The following is a 25,308-nucleotide window of genomic DNA, read 5'->3' as shown; positions in this document are numbered from 1 at the left end:
TCAGTCAGTGGCATGCAAGGCAAGTGCACTACCCACTGCACTAAGAGCCTGTATTAAAAGCCTATAAATTCTTAATAATAATATTTACTGCTGAAAAATATTTTATCCTTTTTATATGATGGAGAGCATGTCTCTTAAACACATAAATAAGAACAACTGACCTTACTCAAAAACTTTAAAGTTTGTGACAGATCCAATTTGAAAAACTTTCTCCTGGTATCACAAGGAACCAAAAGAACTTTCTCTCAGAAAGTATAAAAAATATAAGCACAAAAAAAATTCGCAAGTTATCACCTCAATATACAGTACTCTTAAATTGGAAATCTAAACAAAGCTTTCTCTGTGATCTGAAACTTCATTTATTCCGTGTTCTAAAACTTCAATAAAGAAAACTAGTCTACTATGAAAACTAAGCAATGCTTTAAGACATTTTAATGTTCAGGGGTTGGGGACCAATACTATCAGATGACAAAGAAAGAGCAAAAATATAATCCATCTAGTACAGTGACTGCAAAATGGCTCAATTCTAATTCACACACTTTACAAATAAAGATATCATATTGACACATTCTCCCATTATCCTACTCTCTATATCTCTCAGTCAAATTGTGTCTCATTTTTATGTAGAACTACACCCTTTAACTAGAGTTTATGTTAATTTCTGAGGGGCAGATTTATATCCCCTAGGAAGGCATTTATAAAATGCAAAAAAATGTGTATTAGAGACTCTATTTGATTTTTTAAACTAGACCAATATTTAATTCAGAAATTTAAGCAGTATAAAATTGTAGATACACCGAATAAGTTGATGCAAAGGGGAATGTGGTAAATTCCTTATGGAGTAAAAACATATTTTACAGGAAAGCATTAATACATCATTTGTTTAAATATATTTTAATTTGTATTTAAATGCTTTGGCCAAACAAGAAGGTAGGAATATAATGTAACAAAGTTTTTGCAACTATATTCAGACTAAACAAAATTATAACGTTCAACTTAAGCAAATATTTGGAGAAAGATGGCATTCGGTTGTGGACTTTTTAATGTTTATACTAAAGCTAATTTATATTTAATTTTTATCTTCATTCTATTAAGAGAATAAACTCTGTTATTTCATTACTAAATTTTCATTCATACCTAAAAGAGCTTTTAAATATTCTAATCAGGGGTTGGAGCGATAGCACAGTGGGCATGGCATTTGCTTTGCACACGATCGACCCGGGTTCGATTCCCAGCATCACATACGGTCTCTCCGATCACAGCCAGGAATAATTCCTGAGTGCAGAGCTAGGAGTAACCCCTGTACATCGCCGGGTATGACCCCTCCCCCCAAAAAAATTCTAATCATCTCACATGATTCCTAGCTACAGACTCTAAATTTTTTATCTTTACCTTTACATATTCATTCTTTCCTTTAACAGATAGAGAAACTGAAGCAAAGTTATACCAATTACCTAAGATCACATAATCAAACATGTATTAGGCGTACTCAGGAATCACTTCTGGGACGACTCAGGGAACCATAAGTATGTCAAGGGCATCAACCCTGGGTCAGCACCATGCAAGGCATGCACCTTAACCCCTGTACTAATTCTCAGGCCTCTAAGGAGTTGACTTCCCTTTCAACCTCTACACACTGACACTGCGACAGTTCATCTTCTTGGATTTCCGTAGCTGTTATACCCCAGGTAAGATTTCTGAGTGCAGAGCCTGGAGTAAAGCCCTAAGTACCAGTAGGTACAGCCCAAAACAACAATACAAAGGAGGTTAAAGTACCACCTGGAACAAATGATCTCAATAATCAAAGAAAACTGGGCTGACTTTATTTAGTGCTAGTAAGAAGGCCAGTCTGGAAACAGTATATTCTCTTTTAAAAGATATCTTATTACTTCCATGCCTTAAAATAAAGGTTAATGAAAAAAGTATAGCAACAAAAAAAAACACAGAACTATTAAGGACTCAGATTATCTGGAAATAAAAACTTGTATCATTGTGCCAACTACAGAACCCAACCAGCTAAGGATGAATAAAAGGTGAAAACAATAATAAAATTAGCAAGCCAAAATATCAGTTACGTTCTCATGATGGCAGAGAAAAATGTGTTGCTGTAGCTTTATATATGTGTCTGCATGTGTATGCACATATATACATATATATGTTTGTGGTTGTATGTGCATAAAATTTGTCTTTTGTATGAATGTGTTTATTTTTCAGCTTTGCAACCATACTCCCCCCGGAACCCACTTTGGTTTCCCGGAAGCTGCCCGGTGGGTCATGGGAATAGCTGTCCGGGCCGGGTGAGGTTTCCCGTGTTGAGTCAAATTAAGCCGCAGGCTCCACTCCTGGTGGTGCCCTTCCGTCAATTCCTTTAAGTTACTACTTCCACTACCCAGCCGTCGCCACACTCCAGGACACTTTCTGGACCCGCGGGGCAGCTCCGGCCGAGACCCACGCACGACTGAAGACCCACAGAACAAGATAAGCGGAACTCTCTGAGACCTTGGACTCCAGGCTCGGTGGACCCAGGGACAGAGCTTCTCTGCGTGCTCCCACCACCACAGGTGACAAAGGGTTTCTAATCAGGAGCCCCACCCTACCCTGCCCTGTCTGCTTCCATCAACCACCCAGGGATCGAATTGTGCACAGGAGACCCACCCTACCCAGATAAATACCCCACTGGCAGACTTCCACTCTCGACACTACTTCCACTACCCAGCCGTCGCCACACTCCAGGACGCTTTCCGGACCCGCGCAGCCGCAAAGCGTCCGCGCGACACATCATAAGACACTAAATACCCATCTTCTGGAATTGTCGTACCATATTTGATAGGGTTAAAATATGGTAACACCTACAAGGGTGATTAGAGGTCACCCAAAAAGCCTCTATCCCTCTCGGAAAGACTGGCAAGCTACCGAGAGTATTCCGCCCGCACGGAAGAGCCTGGCAAGCTATCCGCTGTGTATTCGATATGGCAAAACCAGTAACTACAACTGGTCTATTCACCTAACCCTGAAGGCTTCACCGACATGGCAGCACTGAGAAGGATGAGAAAGGAGAGGCCGACAAAATCTCAAGGCCGAACTAGGCTGCCACAACGAAGGAAGACAAAAATGATCGTCTGTACTTTCAATGCACGTACACTAGCATCAGATGCATCCATCGAGGACCTGATGGTACAAGCGCGAATGATCAAGTACGACATCATTGGTCTGACCGAGACAAGAAGGCACGAATCTCACCATGCCGTTTTCGACACTGGAGAAGAATTGTTCCTCGGAACATGCGATAAAAGAGGTGTTGGAGGCGTCGGTGTCCTTGTCAACACAAACTTGGCCAAGAGCATTGATTCATTCGAATGCCTAACAACCTGAATCGGACGTTTACATTTGAATAGATGTGGTTCACTGCCTGCAGTTTCTATCTTCGTTCTCTACGCACCAACATCTCATTATGATGAAAGAGAAATCGAGAAGTTCTACATGGAGCTAGAGAAGTTCTATAAAGAAGACCACACCTTCTACAAGATCATTGTGGGTGATTTTAATGCCAAGATAGGACCAAGAAGATCAGCTGAAGAACTTCACATCGGGACCCATGGCCTAGAATGGAACGAACAGGGTGAGAGACTGTCTGAGTTCATCATGTCGACCAAGACCATTCATGGTAACTCACAGTTCCAGAAGGCAGAATCTAAACGATGGACATGGGAGTCTCCCGGTAGACGATTCCACAACAAAATAGACCACATCATATTCAATCGACGGTTTTGCCTGACTGATGTCGCTGTTGTCCCAAAATTTCGAACGGGATCGGACCACCGTCTCCTTCGTGCAAAATTCTACTTCACAGAGCGGGGAGAAAGGGCTGCAAAGTTCAAAAAGAGAACTCCCAGAATGACCACCAACTGGGAACTCTTTGGCACTATTGCGGCAACATGGGAAGATGCCATTGTTGACAACATTGACAAGGAATATGATCGACTGGTTCAGCACCTCCATGAATGTGCGAGGAACGCCAAGAGAGAGATAGCCACAAAAAATCGCCTATCTTCGAAAACTCTTGAGCTAATTCGCCAGCGTGGTTTGGCGCATGCCTCAGGCAACCGCAAGCTAATGTCCGAGCTCGCAAAGCAGTGCAGAGATGCAATCAAGGAAGACTTCAAAGAGAGAAGAGCAGAAGTACTGGTAGATGCGGCAGAAGTTGGGAAAAGTATTCGTAACACCCGCCTGTCCTTCGCCAACTATAAGACCAAGATGACTGCCCTCCGACGTCCTGATGGATCCATCACATCCTCCAGAACGGCAATGGAGAAGATTATCCATGACTTCTACTCAAATCTCTTCAATAGCCATGTCCACTTGCCGACATACCAAATTCCACAGGATGGATATGTCGTTCCCAACGTTCTCCCTTCCGAAATCCGACACGCCATTTCGTCGGTAAAGAAACAAACAGCACCCGGCCCAGACCAGGTCAGACCTGAACACCTCAAGAACCTGCCGTCAGTACTCATCAATACACTGGATCGGCTCTTCACTCGCTACCTGTCTGAATGCAAGGTTCCGTCCCAATGGAAAACCAGCAGGACCGTACTAATGTTCAAGAAGGGAGACATCCATGACATTGGCAACTATCGCCCGATCTGCCTATTGTCTGTCATCTACAAATTGTTCACTCGAGTCATCCTAAATACGATTGGCAGAACACTAGATGAAGGACAACCATGCGAGCAAGCAGGGTTCCGCAAAGGATTCAGCACCATCGACCATATCCACACAATAACCAAGCTCATTGAGGTTTCTCGGGAGTTCAAGATGCTGCTCTGTTTAACGTTCATTGATTTAAAGAAGGCCTTTGATTCTGTTGAGACGGAAGCGGTCATTGAAGCCCTAGCCAATCAGGGCATTCAAACCCAATACATCAGGATCCTCCGTGAGCTGTATTGCGGATTCACTACCAGGATCTCACCATTCTACAAAGAAGTGATCGTTGATGTCAAGAGAGGGGTGCGGCAGGGTGATACCATTTCACCGAAACTCTTCAGTGCCACCCTCGAGAACATCATGCGACGACTGGAATGGGAAGGAATGGGAGTGAAGATAGATGGTCGGCAACTACACCTCCTCCCCTTTGCTGATGACATTGTTTTAATAACACCAAACATCAGCCAAGCGGCACAAATGCTAGCCGACTTTGACTGTGAGTGTGGAAAGGTAGGACTACAGCTGAATCTTACGAAGACAATGTTTATGAGAAACAGCCTTGTTCCTGACGCCCCATTTGCTCTCAATGGAACGACCATCTCTGAATGCAACAGCTATGTGTACCTAGGTCAAGAGGTCAACATGACAAATGACCTGGCACCCGAGCTGCGCAGGAGGAAGAGAGCGGCTTGGAACACCTTCAAGAACGTCGAAGAAATAGCTAAGAGGACGAAGAACCTCCTGCTCCGGGCACATCTCTTTGATTCCACTGTTCTTCCTGCATTAACATATGCCTCAGAGACCTGGGCCCTACGCAAACAAGATGAGAACGCTATTCAGGTCTCCCAAAGAAGAATAGAAAGAGCTATGCTTGGAATATCATGTTTCACTCAAATGAGAGAACGAATTCGGAGTTCTGACATCTGTTGACGATCAAGGATCAGGGATGCTGTCTCATTTGCCAAGGTGTCGAAAATCAGATGGGCTGGTCACGTAATGAGATTTAAAGACGACCGCTGGACTAGAGCTCTTACTGATTGGATTCCACGGGATGTCAAAAGACCGCGTGGTCGCCCACCTACCAGATGGTCAGACTTCTTCGTCAAGATCATGAATGATTGGTTTGAGGCCCTTCATGTTCCCGGAGCGAACAGATGCCATTGGGCTACACTAGCACGCGACAGGGACAAATGGAGACGTTACTGGTGCCCGCTCGAGCAAATCGACGACTAACGGGAAGTTAAGTGATTAAGTGATTAAGTGTTTATTTTTATTTTCTCACTTTATTATTCTTCTACTTATCATTTTTAAAACACACATTATGTTAGTAGTTAACAGAATTAGAGACCAATTAAATTTGAAGAGAGATATAATGGCTCTAGAGATTGTGCTTATCTTCATTTGGGGGAAAAAGGAAGAATATCTGCATTTGTAAAACGGACACCTATATCTTGTTAAGGGAGCCATACACACTTGTTTGGTTGCTTTATGGGAATGCAAATGTGAAGAGAAGCAACAGAAAGAAGATGGCTGACTTTCAGAAGCTAAATATTCAAAGGGAAACTGTACCAGTTATGATCCACAGACCAGCAGATCCAAATGTCTGCCCCACTCTTCCTGCTCTGTGAAATGGATCTGTGCCCTTTGGAATATATTTTCCTTTTTGGAGTTGGCATGGTGTCAAGCTCTATCAGAGAAAACACTAGCAACACATTTCCAGAAGAAAGGTTTTCGCTTCCTGCTTGTACTGTTCGGTGCTAAAAAGTCTGAGGCTTGTCAAGCATCCGGCTCCACACACCCCCGTTCCTGTAGCTCAGGAGGCACCCCAGCCCCTGTGTCCAGGGCAGCTCCTGAGGTTCCTGTGACTCCTGTGGCTTCTGCCAGAGCTCTGCCACCATGCAGTGCAGTTGGGGCTTTGTCTCTTGTACGTGCAGCCATCTAGGTTCTTGTTTCCTTGGCACCTGATTACTGAGAGTACCTATGAGCAGTTCCATGCAGCCCTGAGCTTCCCTTGGGGCTGGTGTTTCTGGGAGCCACTCAGTGAGATGAGCCCAGTGAACTGGTTCCCCCCAGTCCTATGCTCAGTGAGCAAGTTCCTTTGCACCCCTGCATGGCTCTCCAGCAAGTACCAAGTATCTTGCTCTCTGAGGGCAGTTTTCCAATGCATCCCGCAAGGACACAGTCCCAGTAAGTTAGCCCTGTGGGATGCCACTGCGGCATCTCTGCACCCTCTGCCAAGTCTGAGGGCCAGGCCCTGGGAAGGCTTCTTTCTTGGGTCCATCTCAGTCTGAAAGTTAATAGCTGCAAGGGCCCAAGATCACACAATGGGAAGGACACTTGCTTCACAGCGCGGGCACAATCCTTGGCATCCCAGAAGGTCTCCCCAGCCCACCAGAATGTTGCCTGAGTGCAGAACCAGGAGAGTAAGCCCTGAACACTGCTTGCTGGGTGTGGACCAAAAACAAAACAAACAAACAACTTCGTAGCTACTATCTATCTCCTATGCTTTGTACTATGAGGTGTTCACTTCTTGTCAGCTGTTTATTATCACTCCAATTCCAAGCTATGTTTTCAAAGTACTGTGCAGTTTCTTTCACTATAGAGCTGTCCACTCAGCTGGTTACAGATACAGGTGTGACCTCATCATCTGATCTGTAAGCCAGTCAGGCATGATGTAGGAACTCCCAATGACTAAGAAATGATTCATCAAGGTCAAAGAGGAGATTTTTTTTCTTAAACTCCAAAGGTTGTTAGAAACAAATGAAAATAAAGACATAAATTACCAGAACATGTGGGGCACAGTGAAAGCTATTTTAAGGAAGTTCACAGCAACGTAATTCTTATTTCTTATCAGGATATAAGAAAATATCCAAATGAATGATGTAACTACACAACAAAGAACAAAGTTAAGTCCAAATAAAGCAGAAGGAAGAAAATAACAAAATACAGTAGAAACCTATGCTAAAATATATATGTGTATATATGTATACAAAATATAGTCAAAATCTATGACAAAATACATGTGTGTGCATGAGTATGTATATGTATATAAAATGTAGTAGAAATCTATGATAAATATGTGTGTATATATACACACATATATACATATGTGTACAGCACTGCACTGCACTGTCCTCCCGTTGTTCATTGATTTGCTCAAGTGGGAACCAGTAGCGTCTCAAAACAAATTGTGAGAACTGTTGTTACAGTTTTTGGCGTATCAAATACAACATGAGTAGCTTGCCAGGCTTTGCCATGCGGGCAAGATACTCTCGGTAGATTGCTGGGCTCTCCGAGAGGGGTGGAGGAATCGAACCTGGGTCAGCTGCATGCAAAGCAAATGCCCTACCCACTATGCTATCATTCCAGCCCACATATATGTATATTTACACAAAATCAATGAAATCAGAGCTGATTTTTCAAAAGAATAAACAACAGGGGCCAGAAAGATAGTACTGTGGACAAGGCACTTGTCTTACATACAGCCAACCTAGTTTCAATCTCTAGCACTCCATATGGTACCCAGTGCACTGGCTAGAGTGATCAAACACAATACAAAACAAAACAATGAACAAAAGAGACAAATTCTTAGCTAAACTCAAGGAATAAAATAGAAAACTCTAATAAATCACATCAGAAATCAAAGAGAAGAAATTAGAATAGATAATTCAAAAAAAAAGGAAAAATCACATATTACCATGAGCAACTTTTTATTATAAAACTGGAGAATCCAGAAGAAATATTTAATTTTTTGAAAACTTACAACTTCACAAAACAGAACTAGAAGGAAATGACACATCTCAACAGATAAAGTACTAAAAAGAAAACTAAAAGAGTTATCAAAGTCTCCTCACAGGCTAAGAAAACAAGTAAAAATAAATAAATGGGACTGCATCAAACTGATGCTTCTGAATCACAAAAGAAATAATGGATAAAGTAAAAAGAGTCCCTAATATGTGGGGAAAAAATATTTGCTACTACACATCTGACAATGGGATAGCACAGTAGCACTGTCCTCCCGTTGTTCATCGATTTGCTCGAGCAGGCCCAGTAATGTCTCCATTGGAAACTTTGTTGTTACTGTGTTTGGCATATCAAATACATCATGGGTAGCTTGCTAGGCTTTGCCGTGCGGGCCAGATACTCTTGGTAGCTTGCCGGGCTCTCCGAGAGGGGCAGAGGAATCAAACCCAGGTTGGGCAGGTCAGCCGTGTGCAAGGCAAACGCCCTACCTGCTGTGCTATCACTCCAGCAATGGGATAATACCCAAAATTTAAAAAAGCACTCACAAACATAACAACAACAACAAAATTTTAAAAAATAGGAAAAAGAAGGTGGAGTATACACTTATTCAAAGATGATATGCAAATGGGAAATAGAGCCCCCCACGAGTGGCTCTCTGGCACGGCCATGGCTCCAGAAGCACAAGGATTTAATGCAGAGCCCGGCAGCTTGCAGCAGAAAAGTGAATGGAACTATGTGTTAATCCAAGCCACCATGCCTGCCCGGAGGGGAAAGGGTGTTGGTCCCTTCCGCCTTTTTCCCTCTGGAAAGAAAGATGGCAGCTGCTTCGGAACTTGTGGAAAGTCAGGTATGAGCTGGTCATGATGGGGCAACTAAAACCTCATGGGAAGGGGGGCGTTCCCAGCTCGTCCTTCACACCCTACCGAGGTCACGAGTTGCCCCCCACGAGCAGCTCTCCGGCACAGCCATGGCTCCAGAGCACAGAAACCAATCTCATAATTATCTGACTCTCAGCAGAAATACTTCCAGGGTTAAAAAGTAAAATACCAGAAATCCAAAATCATTTGATTTTTATAACCAGCTGTAGAAAACAAATCATTTCACAATGCCTTTTCAGCATGTCTGATTTGGGGGTGTAAACTCTAAATAATCATAGTGCATCTTTTGTCAAAACAATGAATTGAGTCAAAGTAGATAGAGTGTTAACTAAAATTCATCTGCCTCACAGGCATTGGGAGGTTTGGGGGGGTGGGGGTTTATTGGGGTTCTCCGTGGTGAAAAATAAGTATTGGTAAAGGGAAATGTGTTTGATATTTACATGACCCAGACTTAAACCTGAAAGCTTTGTAACTTTTCCCACAGTGATTTAATAAATAAATTTAAAAAATGGCAAATAGATACATGAAAAAGTGCATCTTGTCTCTTATTATCAGAGAAATGCACACTGAGATATCACTTCACACCAGTGAGATGAATACGGCAAAAAGTCTGGGGATGTGGTGAGAATGGGAACCACTTTCCATTTTTATCTGGTGCAGGGACTCTGGAAACCACTATGGAGACTTCTCAAGAATTAAAAATTGAGTTTCACAACCAGTAATTACACTTCTTTACATGTGTACATGAATTAGGAAAGTTTTACATTTTCGTGTTCATTGCAGCATGATTTATATTTAGTGGCTCTAACCCAAGAACCAATGAGTAGATAAAGAAATTGTGGAATATTATATAATGGCATATTACTCAACTACAAAAAATATATGAAATCCTTCAGTTCACTGCAACTTGAATGGAACTACAGAATTTCATGCTGATTAAAGTAAATCAAAGGGAGAAGAACAAATATGGAATGCTCTCACTCATCTGTGGAGTAAAAATAAAAGTCTAAGGGTTAATGGTTTAAAGTAACAGCCTGAGAATCTGCCTTAAGAAGAAGGTATGTAATGGGATAGTACATAGACAGGGTGGAAGGATGCTGGTACTCTGATAAGGGTGGTTAGCAATACCGTATTCCTGAAGCATTATTGTTACAGTACTGCAAGCCACCATGCCTAAATAAAATAAAACAAAGACACAGACCGGGGGGAACAAAGACATGATTCACTGAAGGAATAAATTATTACTATTCAGAGGGGTAAAGCATCACACTTTCCCTGAGACTGTATGATACCAAGTATATCTTGATGCCAAAAGATACCAAACCAACTATATCATGTCAAAAGACACCAAACTAATTTTCTATATGGGCAGAACAAATCAAGAGATAACAATAGCAAAAGAAATTCCTGAGGCTGAAAATAATTGAAAATATATCAATGACTTTTTTCCACAAAAATTACAATTTTGGCATCAACTTTTTAAAACAATAAAATTATTTACTATAAAATGGCTACAAGCACTTTTTTTGAAGATAAATCCTATGTAGAAATTAGTCTCAAATTTAAAAAGTTCAGTAATTTTCATTTTTTAATTTTTAAAATTTTTTATGGGTTCTCTGGGTCACACCTGGCAATGCACATGGGTTACTCCTGGCTCTGCACTCAGGAATTAATCCTAGCAGTGCACAGGAGACCATATAGGATCCTGGGAATCGAACCCAGGTATGCCACTTGCAAGGCAAATGCCCTACCCACTGTACTATTGTTCCAGCCCCAAAGTTCAGTTTTTATAAAGTCACCTTTATAGTTGGAAATGATCACTCTAGACAAGAACTGAGTGCTGAAAGAAGGTAAAGAGATGAACATGATAACTTTTCAGCACCAGTATTGCAAATCATAATGCCCAGAGAGAGAGAGAGCAGAGACGAGACAGAGAAGAAAAACGTCTACTATACAGGCAAGCTGGGGTGGAGTGGCAGGAGGGTTATTGGGGACACTAGAGGTGGGAAATGTGCACTGGTGAAAGGACAGGTGTTGGAACATTGTATGTCTATCTCACTGTGACTCAAAAAGATTTTTTACCAAGTTCCTACTCTGGCATTTTCTATAGCAAACACTTTGTATCTCATACTATAATTTAGTGAATAAAATTTATTATAAAAGCTTTCCTCGGTGATACTCACCTTTAAAAGATTAAGGTATTCTTAAGTATAGTTTTGGTAATAAATATACTGCACTTACACAGAGAAACCATAGTTCTAACCTTAAGAAATTAATATCTAGCCTCATTAATAAATTCACAGATTATTATTATCACAGGTTAGTATGTGGTTAAGTGCTATAGCAGCTCAAGGATAAAAGAAATAAGTGGGTCCATTGACAGAAACTAAGCCTCTGAAAAGCAAAGCAGAGCTTTGGAAATTGGAGGCTCTACCATATCTAAGAAGGCAAAAGGTTCAGTTCCATAGGGTGACTCAACATGTCATAATGTCTTAAGTTCTTAAGTGGTAGGCTGACTGTGGCAACAGAGTCAAACAGATTTGTTTATTTTATTTTACTTGCTTTTTGGGTCACAGCCACCAATGCATGGGGATTTCTCCTTGATTTGCACTCAATGATTACTCCTGGCAGTGCTCAGGGAACATATGGGATACTGGGAATCGAACCCGGGTTTGCAGCGTGCAAGGCAAACACCCTACCTGCTGTGCTATCACTCCATCCCCTCAAATAGATTCTTGATTTGAGAATTTGTGGGCTGGAGCGATAGCACAGCGGTAGGGTGTTCGCCTTATAAGCGGCCAACATGGCCGACCCGAGTTTGATTCCTCCGCCCCTCTCGGAGAGCCCGGCAAGCTACCGAGAGTATTCGATATGCCAGACACAGTAACAACAAAGTCTCCAATGGAGACGTTACTGGGCCCGCTCGAGCAAATCGACGATCAACGGGAGGGCCTTTACCTTTACCTGGAAATCTCAGTGGACACATAAAGGGAAATATTTAGTAATAAAAATTGGGGGCCAGGTACCAGTTTCCAATGGAATTTTATACACAGTTACTAATAAATTGATATTTTGATTCTGAAAGCCTGGGTACTCACTCACAGAATCAACAGGAAAGAAAAAGAAAATGAGAAATCTAAACAAGATGGCACTGAAAGTAGTTTAAATACATCTTTTTCTGCAAAAAGGAGGACAAATGAGAGATTTTAAAGAACAATTACCTAGACTTACTAAGGTAAGAGCCAAAAAAAGGCACTTGTCTAAATGATTAGGAGCTCCTTAAGAGAAGAGATACGCTGAGCAGGGCATAGTATTACTTTTGGTTTTAGGAGAGTGTCACTGTAGAAGTCAAAATTGTAGAGAAGTTGAAAGCACGTACTTTGGAATCAGACGAACCTGGCTAAGTCACTTTCTATTCTATGTGACCGTAGACAACCATTTGTCTCCGAATCCACTCTGCTTAATTTACTATACAGCAAATGCTGATTAAAGAAATAAACTGCTCAGGAAAGTGACGAGCTCACCATATGTAATATATAACTCTTAGCTATAATTGTCATTATTATTTTAGATAAAGAGTTAAGACTGTTGCAGGAAATGATAAGTCCTTGAACTAAGAAAGTAGGTAGTTATAGTAGAGAATGGAGATAGAGAAGAACAGAATCTATGAGATTTAAATGGCAAAAAGAGATGAAAGAGCCCATCACCAAAGACATAAAGAATAAAAGGCGATTATGGGAAAGCTAAAAAACCCAATTAAGGAAATATGAGTAACATACATACTATAGAAAATGCAGTATATAACCTAAGAAAATATAAATGAATAAAAAATGTTCAAAATTTGTTAACTCTAAAATATAAAAAATCTAAATAAAAGGTAAATATACCGCCTCTTATTGAGAATCAATATATTATACATTTACCATTTCATAATCACCAACAGCACAAAATTTAAACGAAATGTACTGAGGCAGTTTTTGTTAAGATCAAAGTTGTTTTATAAACAAAGCTTATAGAATCTAGTGAAAATAATACATCCCTTAGATAATGTCATAATTGTTCTATTAGAAATTGGGGATTTTTAAATTTAAAGCTAATGATATTCTTTTAGAAGACAAGTGGATTAAGCTATAGAGCAGAAATATGTGCTTATTTCTATGAAAAACAGCTGCAAATACAAGAATTGGAGAGGAAAACAATTATCATTTACCTGTGTCCAAACATTCTCACTCTAACTTCCATATATCCCTTCCCACAAAGTACTACACGATGACCTCAACAGTCATTTCTGCGGTCACTTCTACTTAGCACTGAATAGAAACACAATATTCAGAATAGCAGTCCACGTATCAGATAACACACTGGTTAAGTAGAACTGTCTAGTGGAAGTGGACATAATCAACTACTATGGGTTTGGGGAAGATCAAAAATCTAAAAACTGTTTCTAAAACAACCCTGAGAAGTCTTACTAACAATTTATAACTGCATTACTTTCTTACGGTATTAAAAATACAAGGGACAAAATTAAATTCCACTAATCTTAACTAGGAATAAACCTGGGTAATCTTTGTTCTTCCACCAACTGTTCAAGTCTAATTTCAAAATTTTCCCATGCTTCAGGTTTCAGATTAAGTACTGATACAGGTGGCACTATTAAGAGACAAATCAGGGACATGTAAAATCCAGATGGAGAGGTTAAAATCCTCTGAATTCCCCTTTAGTCTAACTAAACCTATAAAATCTACATTTTAATGGCTGATTTTCCGGGGATCACAAGATTCCTTCTAGCATATGCCCTTGATGGAATTAATGAGTGAAAGAGAGAAAAGCATATGCTTAAATGCCTGAGGGCAACTATAACAAAGGAAGAAATTACAGTTTATTAACACAATTCCAGCACTCACAGCACAATGCTGGCTCTAAATATTCCAGAAAGAACATACAACAAGTGATCAAATCTCTGTAACTAAAGTGCTTAGAGTCTATGAGAGGGTAATATTTACCAACTAAATATTGGTCAAAACAGTAGCTAACATTTAGACATCTGTTTTAAAGAGAAGCTTCTCTTCCACCTGCTTCTACAGGACACAAAGATACACTCTAGTTAACATATTACTGACAGAATGATGAGAAGGCTCCTGTCAGACGCTGGCCAGCCGGGTGTTTGAGACAAAATGCACAGCCCCAGCTGACTAGTTAGAGAAAGTCTGGTGAGGTACAATTATAGAGGCAGATGACAAGACTTCATGCCCGAATGATTTGAGAACTGATGACACGACTTTAAACAGCAATCTTCCCTACCTCTGGTCACAAAACTGCAGTAAGCCAACTGATACACTATTGTAATATCATGGTTTATGCCTTTGCTTTGAATACATGAGTCTCTGCTACAATGTTCTGCTGGTCGAGCTAAGAGTCACATGGGGCTAACCATCCAGGACCGGCCTCCAGCATGTACAGAATTAATGCTCTTGTTCAGGGATATCAGATACCCCTGAGGGTACCTGATAATGTATCTATGTATTATGTTGCACATTATTGAACTCCAAAATAAAAATATAATGGAAATGAGCAAAATGTCACACTAAAATTTGGTAGAGAAACACAATGAATCTTAAAAACTATACTCATGTTTTATGCTAATATATTCAAACTAAGTATGTCTATTTTAGAATTTTAACTTTAAAAAGGCATCGTCAAGTGAACTTAATGCTTTTATCCCAGCAAGAAAATGCACTTGATAAATGTAACTTTAACAAAATTTTGAAAGGGCAAACTTATCATGTAAATCAAACTCCTAAAGCAAATTCCTGAAAATAATAAAAAAAATTAATACTAACACTTTAACTTGTATATGTTCTAATAATTAAAATTTTGGCTACATTTAAAAATGAAACATATAGAAAATATTTCTTGTATTAATACAGAGTATATTATAGCCCTTATAATATAGAAGTAGGAATAAAAAGTTTATTTTTATTAATTTGGGAGGCCATAAACAACAGGGGTCAGGGCTTACTCCTGGCTCTGAGCTCAGTGATCACTCATCGTGGTGATCAGGGGACTATATGGGGCATGGGAATTGAAAGCAGAGTGGTCACATGCAAGGCAAGCACGCTACCCACTGAACTATTCAATGCTCTGGCATCAAGAATGAAAAAGTTCGAAAGCAAGTCTATTCATGAATATCTTACCTAATCTCTTCTTGGATATTTTAGAGTTTTCACTGTATTATTTTGAAAGAATTATTTCAGGCATAAAGACAGTCAAGCAAGTGATGTACTTGCCTTTCATGCAGGGACCCAAATTTGTTTCCCAGAATCCTACATAATCCCCTGTATACCACCAGGAATGATTCCTGAGTGCAGAAACAGGAGTATGACCTAGACACAGCCACGTACAGCCACTCCAAAAAACTATTTCTAATTTATAGTACTATATTAGTTTTTGGTTTTGAACATAATAGTCTAGATGATACTATGTGTAGAATTTCATAGAAATATATAAATAACACTGTTATATGAATATTATCACTGTCCTCCCATTGTTCATCGATTTGCTCGAGCGGGCCCAGTAACGTCTCCATTGGAGACTTTGTTGTTACTGTGTTTGGCATATCGAATACATCACAGGTAGCTTGCCAGGCTCTGACGTGCGGGCGAGATACTCTCGGTAGCTTGCCGGGCTCTCCGAGAGGGGTGGAGGAATCGAACTCAGGTCGGCCATGTTGGCTGACATACAAGGCAAACGCCCTACCGCTGTGCTATCGCTCCAGCCCTTGAATATATAATGAATATATGTATGACTTTTGTTAGATTGAAGTCAAGTAGCTACCATCACAAAAGAGAGATAAGAAAATCATGAAAGTGAAGTTAAATGATGTTTCTTTAATAAGTTCTGTTATCCCACTTACTTAAAGCTGGTAACTGAGAGATGATATCACCATGAAGTATTCATTATCTCACACGTAGCAACAACTCCCTGAATGATGCCAAGCCTTTATTACACTTTTAAAAATTCTAATATTAAAGTATAGGCATTCTTTTTCAGACCACAACACCCAAAAGGAGAGTGAACAAAAGGGAATGCCCTGCCACAGAGGCAGGGTGGGATGGGAGGGATAGGTGTGGGAGGGATACTGGGATCCATGGTAGTGGAAAATGGTCACTGGTGGAGGGATGGGTATTTAATCATTGTATAATCGAAACCCAAGCACAAAAATTTGTAAATCTACAACTGTATCTCGATGGTGTTTCACTAATAAACATTAAAAAAAGGTATAGGCATGCTAATTTTTACTCTAAACAGCAGATTGTAGTTAATCGAACCTGCTAGTTATCCTTGAATAATCATAGACCCTTACAAAGATAGAATGCTGATTACTTCATGTATGTTTGAAGATTCTAAATGTGTTTAATTTTTCAAATATAAGTATTTCTACTTATCCATTATCTTCACAGCAATCCTATAACATGGGAACTATTATTGATATTTTCCCATTTTATATGTAAAGAAAATTGGTTAGAAAAGGTACCTAGCTATTAGAATTTATAAATATAACTAAAAACAGTTTTTAAAAAACATATAAATTTATTTCTAGTGTTTTCCCAGAGACACTTATACATTAATTCACATAGCTCACTCTCTTTCTTCAATTTCTTCTCAAATAGTATTTTATTTATATATACTTACATATTTAACTTTGCAGATTCTCCTCCCCCGCACAAGGCTGTCTTCACCAGGCCACTCGGAGGGTGGTGGGTTGAGTCTCCCTCCCCATCACAAGTAGAGCCCCGGCAGCCGAAAACCTCCAGACCCTAGCCACAGCCATGCTAAAGGCCACTCTCCACATACTCAGTCGAACCTCACGCATGAAGGAACTGGCAGAGGAATCCAGGCATGCAGGACCCTTGGCTGAGATCTACAAGACTGCTCAGATCAGGACTGGGCCTCCTCCACCCAGACCCCCAGTTTTCCAGTAGCTTGGCAGTCACACCCACAAACTGTCCCGGGGCACCATGTAATCTCATCAATGGCCAAGAGCCAGAGACTATAAAAAAAAAAGCTCCCTGGAGAGAACAATGCAGTATTTTCTGGACCAAGACCTCAAATGCCAGTGGACCAAAAGCTTGCATTCAGTAGACTGGAAACATCTGTAAAAGCGATTAGAGGCTGCCCCAAAAGTCTCTGTCCCTCTCAGAGTGCCCAGCAAGCTACCAGGAGTGTCTCGCCCATACGGCAGAACCTGGCAAGCTACCCATAGCGTATTCAATATGCCAAAAACAATAACAATAATGGGCCTCATTCCCCTGACCCTGAAAGAGCCCCCAATATGTCATTGGGCTATGCTAGCATGCGGCAGGGACAAATGGAGACGTTATTGGTGCCTGCTTGAGCAAATAGATGTACAACTGAATGACAAGTGATACAAGTGATATTTTTCAACTTTATCCCTTGGTGTTCATCATAATTCATTCATTCATCTCATCACTTAAAACTTACTAAGCTAGTCAAAGTTTTTCTCTAGAATCCAAGAGTGTTTGAACTATATTAGTGAATTCTTAAAGACTGACACACAGTAGGTGCATAATCAATACATTACAGAAGCTCACCTTGGTAGGAACTTAGTTTCTAGGCCTCTAAGATAAGTTATACGATCCTTTTAACTGTCAATACAGAGAGATATTCTTCACCATATTGGGGGAAGCTTTATAATGTTGAAATGTTATATTTGAAAAATGAGGAGAAATATAAAACAGGGAAGTAGAAGGAACAGTTTGTGCAAATAGTAAATTTAAATAGCAGTAAAAAAAAAAAGCATAATAAGAACAGCTGCCTCCATACCTCCAGTCAGACTCTGTCATGTCACAACTGATCCCACAGGGATACTAACCTGCTGAAAATTCCAGGTACACTCGGTTTGGTTTCGCTGAAATCCCTGGCCTTCCTGGAGTTAGGATGGGCAACCTCCCCTGACCTCCCAGCAGCCATACTAACATCCAATATAAGTAATATAAGTTCATCTACCAGCCCTGTTCCAGAGACTCATAAATAAGTCTTAAAAGAGATCAACTAGCCACAAAAATTTCCTTGGATACCCTTTCCTGGCTGAGATATTATCAAGGCTGTCTCGGGAGCGGTGTGGGGGAGGGGGAAGGGGGAGGGACACAAATGGATAAGTTTCCACCCCAACAGCTGCACTCATACCACCATGACTCCAGTTGGACTGCCAAGTTAAATATTTTAGATTTTTCTGGGGTAACATCTCCAAACTCTATAATACTAACATCCCAGTAGGAGCACACGAGATGGACAGGAATGTAATGTAGAAACCAACTAATCTCAACTAACAAAAACAGTTAGGAAGAAGGCTTAACGATCAACAACAGCTCAGTAAACCCTTAGACAAGAATTTAATGACTCCATGATGAGATACAACAAATTTCAAAAATGTTCTCCTTCTGAAGTACTTTTTGGTCATTCTTTCATTAGCCATTCAGTAGAAACAAGCAATGTAAAATTAATTATTGTGGGCCTGCCATGCAGGCTTGAGGGCTAGTAAATACAACTATTTATTTATATCAATGATCAGTGCTTCTTATCTAACAACACTAAATTATGCACAATAATAGATTTTCTTTTTTTAATGGTCCATATTAAAAAATATGAAATTATATTTTGTAGTCAGAGTAATGAAAGTAACCACATTAGATTCAATTTCACAGTATCTATCTCTAAATAATTATTTGGCTTTGGGGTAGCCATATAACCACTAGAAATACCTTTCTCATTATTAACTAAAATAGGCAGTTTACAGAGCTCTTAAAACTCCTTCAGCTCTTAAATACTAAAACTTCATAGACTGAGGCTTCCATTTATACTATAACTGAAAAAAACATAAAAATGTTATCTTATTGTCACCAATTAACAAAATTTATAAAGAAGAAAATCCATGCAAATATGTAATACTGGATCCTAATAAATATCTTGTATATTATCAAAATACCATTAAATATAAATTTTATGCCCAAAATATAAAGCAGAAAAAAATTAGCAATCTAATGAAAATACTTTTGAATGCTTTTCTATTAAGAAAAATCTCTCTAATCTCACAGCCTTTAACACAATAATGACCTCCTAAAAGAACATTTTAGTGACTGGCATAAAACCCTTGGCTTTTTTTTTATGCTACTTTGACTTTTAAGTTATTATCTGTCTGAAGAGCTCCTCCAAATCAGAACTATTATAGAATCTACTCCTAAACCACTACTTGGCAACAAAGATGAATCTACCTATTACCAGGTTAGGATAGCAGCTATTATCAGGGTCCCTGAATTTCTTTCAAGTAGCTCCAATGGAAAAAGCCACAAGTGAATAATAAAGATCTCATAATAGCTCTTAAGAATTCTTTATATTGTAGAAAGCACTAAAATGAACTCCAGAGAGTTAGAAAGGGGAAAAAAATCCTCTCATCTCCTGATAAGAAAAAATAATTAACCTGACTTAATGCATCAGAGAAGGCTGTCTATAAATCAGAATTCTGTTTTTCAAGAGCCAGATTAAAACCATATATCAAAAAGTGTGTAGACATTGTTTCATAAGTACACATAGAACACTTCTGAATCTGCAGAGGTTTATAGGTCCTTTGTGAAATGCTCGAGACATTCTACTTAAAAGGGAAAGTGTGAAGTACTTACAGTGCTTAATTTACTGGAGGTAATAATGATGCGCCTTTCGTGTAGCATAGAGGCATACAGTTGCAGCATATTGTTCACATCCACAGCGACAAAATATTCTGTCAGGTTTCTCTGTACCAGTGAAAAATAACTGTGTAGGTTACCAACTTGTGATCATGAATAAAGACATTTTATTCATTTATCAAAAAGTCTTCAAGTTCAAAGGATGTGATTAGTAAAAATGGCATTCATTAAAATAATTAAATTTAATACGGTTCTGCTGCCACGCAAAGCCTGTAACATTCTATTATTACTGGAAACACAACACTAACTCCAGGAAACTGGTTGTTCAGAAGGTAATCAGAGGATCAAATAATTTCCTACTCTCCTTCCCTAAGTACTTGTAGAAAAAGTTAATTTCCAGAGCCTCACCTAGAGCTGAACTGTAATGCTCAGAGTATGGCCCAAGAACCTGCTTTCCAAACAAATACTCCTGTGGATCTTAGATACACTGAACTTTGAGGACTGGTACTCCAGAAAATACATTTGAATGTTTTAACAATTCTCACACACTCAGCAAGCAATATCACCGCTGGATACTATTTTCAATGCACTCGAAGAAAAATTTAAAGAGGCAAACTTTGATTTTTCATTAAAAAAAAAATCTCTTGTTTATTCCACAATGCTAGGCCTAATTTGTTATGGCAGTGTAACTTTATTCCTCTGTTTAACACATCAAATTATTTCCCCTATATAGGAACAAAACTGGGATAAATTACATTAACTTTAATGCATATTCTTCAATGTTCAAACATTAATTAGCACATGATGAAGTAACAAATCAGGAAGAACAAATTAGTTTTGTCTTTTCACAGTAGCAATAAATTTTCTGGATTCATATAACTGAAATCTTATTGGTCTTGGGGTTTGATACAAGAATTTTTTAAAGTTCTTCTTGTACTTCTACCCACAAACTTTTGAAAATAAAATACTCCATATGTTTGAAAACATTTTTATATAATTTTAAGTGAATTATTTCCATTGGTTCCTTTTCTTTCTCAAGGAAGCTAAAATTCTTCTGAAAGAAAATTTCCTTTACATCCAGCATTCCCCAAACATACTACTCCCACTTAGGCAAAAGAAAATGCTTTTTCAAATTAATATTAATTTACAATAACTATTACAACTGAAAATATTTCTAGTATAAATAAGACTAAATAAAATGCACATTTTGGCTTTTTTATTTTTATTTTTATTTATTTATTTTTTTTTTTTTTGCTTTTTGGGTCACACCTTGCGATGCTCAGGGGTTACCTCTGGCTCTGCATTTAGGAATTACTCCTGGCGGAGCTTGGGGGACCGTATGGGATGCTGGGGATTGAACTCGGGTCAGCCACATGAAAGGCAAGCACCCTCCCCCGCTGTACTATCGCTCTCACCCCCATTTTGGCTATTTTTATATCTTACAATATCCTTCAATCCTTACAAAATATAAAATTCTTAAAACCAGGAAATCAAGTAAAGAACATCTAAGATTTGAACAAAATACATATAAGATATATGAAAAATAAAAATACTATGGTCAGTTCTAACTGCTAGTTATGAAACAAAAATATTTAATATTGTCATTAATCATTCATAACCTAGTCAGCAGAATTCATCACCTAAGATATGCCCCACCGTGTCTGGGCCAGAAAGGCTCTAAACATAAGTAAATATAAAGCAGTCTACAAAATGGGAGAAATAGATATTTTCATAGATATTTTCCTGAATTTTCTACAACTAGATATCAGGAAAAGAAGTAGAAAATAAATAGTTAAAGTGTATTCAATGTCTCAATACAGAAATTCTTAAACTATGAGAATAAAACAAATAAAATTTATAAATGAGTAAAACTAAAACATGGGCAACAAAACTCACACTCTCAGGTATTGTTGGGAGTCCAGTTACGTCAGGCGCAATGAAGTAGGAATGCTGATTAACAGAAACAAATCAGATGAGAAAAGAAATATAAGAATCTGGTCATATTAGGTATAATTTGAGATAAAAATAAGGAAAATTTAGTTAATTTCCTTATTTAAATTTAAATTTAGTTAATTTCCAAGGGCAATTACTGATGATTAGAATTTGTTCAATCTGTGAGATTCCTATGAAATAGTGGGCATATGAAATTTAACATATCTTTACATACAAATAATTCAATCTTAGATAAAAATATTTTAATTTTTTAAGCTGAACATAAATTAAATAAGAATCATTTTTAGAGTTCATTAAAACAATAAAAGAATATACATATACACGTATCTTATATTCACCCAGGAATACATCTAAATCTATTAAAATTGCTGAATTTCTATAACAAATTACAATATATGTCTCTGTACAAAGCAGCCAACATATTATTTATAAAATCAGCAATAAGATATTTAATGTTGAAATCTCTTAAAAAATGTAATCAGTTTCTCCAAAATTATTGACATTTATTAAATACTAATTTGCTTCTATAATATTGAGAGCACTATAATAGTTTTTAGATATGTAAGTTTTATAAAGCATATTCTTTTCCCAAATTTTACCACCCAGAATCAGAATAAAATCAACAAAATTGTTTTATTTTCTGTTCATAATAATCTCAATTATGTTGATATAATCTTCACAAAAGTAAAAACTTCAATACTGTCTTATAATTAAATAATAAACATAATATTCTATAATATTTGATATTCTAGCCAATACTGGGTATAGCTGAACCAGTCAACACAAGGTTAGTTAACCCAGTCATTACAGTCAATATTTCAGGGCAGAGGAACAATATGAGATAAATCACAGATCTCATAAAATAACTCATAAAGTCTTATGACAAAGGTGTGATAGAAATCTCATATTGTGAATGCTCTTGGATACTGGAGAATACACATAGATCTGGCCAGAATTTCTATTATTCCCTTTTAGTGGGAGGTGGGGGATAGGGGTTAAATGGTATTGTATTTTATAAAACTATGCATTAAAAGATAGTATAAACAGAAAATACATTCTAAATGATAAATTTTCTTTAAAGAGACAAATTATCATTTCCCAAAGGACAGCCATGAATCTTAAATACACAGTGAAAGAAGTGATTATCTTCCCAATTTGATGGTCATTTTTGGAAACCAATGTCCCTTTAACTCACCGGTACTAGGGAGAGCTGATCTTTCAGAACTTGCTCACTGGCAATAAATATCTCTGGGTTCTTATAATATATGAGAGAAAAATGAATATTTTACTTGCATGGGGGAAGTTTACACAACAATTTGCTGTGTACTTGAGAGAAACCCATGAAGGCGTATCATTCACTATAAAAACTTAAGTATCCCTCCCGCTCCCATGGGAAATGGGCACTGGTGGAGGGATGGGTATTTGATCATTGTATAATTGAAACCCAAGCACAAAATTTGTAAGTCTACAACTGTACCTCATGGTGTCTCACTAATAAAAAAAATAAGTAAATAAATAAAAACTTAAGTAACTTTAATTATAAATGTTTTATTAAATGCTGATCTGTTAACTTTATGTTAGAAAAATATTTAAAGAATTTTCATACTGCTAAGGAGAGAATGTTATGAATATGCAATGATTTGGAAATGCAGATTTTCAAAGAAAGCATGTACACTGGATAATTGTCTGAATTTTTGTGATACTCTAACAGTTACTATGTTGTCATTAAAAACATTCATGTGCTGAATTATCCATGAAACACAAAACTGTAAGAGCATATACAGAAATTTCTTAAGACTCATTGCAGTTTTGTAATAGAAATTCTGCAAACAAAAATTTTCTTTTTGAAAACTCCCTAGTTCAAACTATGGTTACCACTGTGGTGAGACATAGGAGGAGGGAGGATATGAAGGGATAAGTCTAACGAACTGAAATACCTGTAGTTTAGTTGTGACTGTGATGTAGGAACACATACTCTGAAAAGGCATAAAATTATACTACTAAAATGTATTGTGTATTGGGCTGGAGCGATAGCACAGCGGGTAGGGCGTTCGCCTTACAAGCGGCCAACATGGCCGACCCGAGTTCGATTCCTCCGCCCCTCTCGGAGAGCCCGGCAAGCTACCGAGAGTATTCGATATGCCAGACACAGTAACAACACAGTCTCCAGTGGAGACGTTACTGGGCCCGCTCGAGCAAATCGACGATCAACGGGAGGGCCTTTACCTTTACCTTTACCTTTACCTTTACTAAAATGTATTGAGTCATGCAAACTATAGTTATCTCAAGAGGAAAACAATTTCCTATGATTGTCAAATAAATCAGTCACTATTAAACTAAAATTTCTGCTAGTAGTTCAAGCATTCTAATCACAACTTTGTCACTTATTAACATGACCATGGCATGTTATTTAGTAATTATCTGTTGAAATCAAATTGAATAACTGAATGGGCTTTACTCAAACTTAAGGCAATTATTTTATCAACCTGCGGAAATCATAAAAGCATTAGGCGTTGTAGACTGAAAATATGTGTACAAGATTTAAATGCTATTATTGGCTATCAATTCAAAAGTTCATAAGAATAATTCAAATTTAAATACAAAATCCTGAATACTAGCTTCTTATATAAAAATCAATTATAGCCCGGTTATTTATAAAAATGCAAACAGAACAATGTGCAAAAGTAGAAAACCAATTTAAGAAAAATGTAGTGAAACAGAAAAATAAAATGTTAGATAGAGGTTAAATACAAGCCCAGATATCCTGGCTAAAGGTTTGCACAAACTCAATAGAATGTATACTACAAAAGGTTGTCAGGAGGAAACTTTATGTAGCTTAAGGAAGTTTAATAGGACAGTCTTTGGAAGATGAATGGGAAGAAGCCACTGTTGACGATTACTTGAAGTGCTTAAGCACCTAAACTAGTGCTGACAGTGGGACTATAAAGAATGGAGGAATGTATGAGAACACTATTATTAAATAAAATTACAGTGGGCTACTTAGGCAAGAAGAAAGTTATCAACAAAGAAAGAAATAATGAGCATAACAATTTCCTGATTTTGCAAAAAGTAAAAGACCTATTATTACTAATTATTAGATATTTCAAGTTATTTTTCTTTCAATTTTTCTTGCTTCATTACATGCTTTGTTTCTTATTAAAACAGAAGTTTATCATTATTGGGGAAAAAACAAAAATTGATATGTGTTTGATATGTGTTAACATTATATTCACTATGTTAAATGAAGAATATTCATGAAAATATCTTATTTTAAAACCATTAACTTTGAACATTTATAAAATACCAAAAAAAAATTTATGTATTTTTTC

The 25,308-nt window shown here is 38.1% G+C and overlaps 1 protein-coding gene across 2 annotated transcripts in view; it reads right to left on the bottom strand.

Moving 5' to 3' along the window:
- DENND1B (DENN domain containing 1B) overlaps positions 1 to 25,308 on the bottom strand; it is a 248,717-nt gene that overhangs the window by 116,675 nt on the left and 106,734 nt on the right. Inside the window, exons 8-10 of one of the 2 annotated variants that reach the window (XM_056110675.1) lie at positions 23,175 to 23,234; positions 21,923 to 21,976; positions 20,024 to 20,134 (exon numbers count right to left, since the gene is read on the bottom strand). In XM_056110675.1, the coding sequence (XP_055966650.1) occupies positions 20,024 to 20,134; positions 21,923 to 21,976; positions 23,175 to 23,234 (225 nt within the window). The remainder of the gene's footprint in view (positions 1 to 20,023; positions 20,135 to 21,922; positions 21,977 to 23,174; positions 23,235 to 25,308) is intronic. The other variant, XM_056110676.1, reaches the window with a different exon arrangement.

This window comes from Sorex fumeus, unplaced genomic scaffold (assembly GCF_029834395.1).
Source record: "Sorex fumeus unplaced genomic scaffold, SorFum_2.1 ptg000010l, whole genome shotgun sequence".
In the NCBI taxonomy this organism is placed as follows: domain Eukaryota; kingdom Metazoa; phylum Chordata; class Mammalia; order Eulipotyphla; family Soricidae; genus Sorex; species Sorex fumeus.
This window is presented reverse-complemented; position numbering and strand designations above follow the sequence as displayed.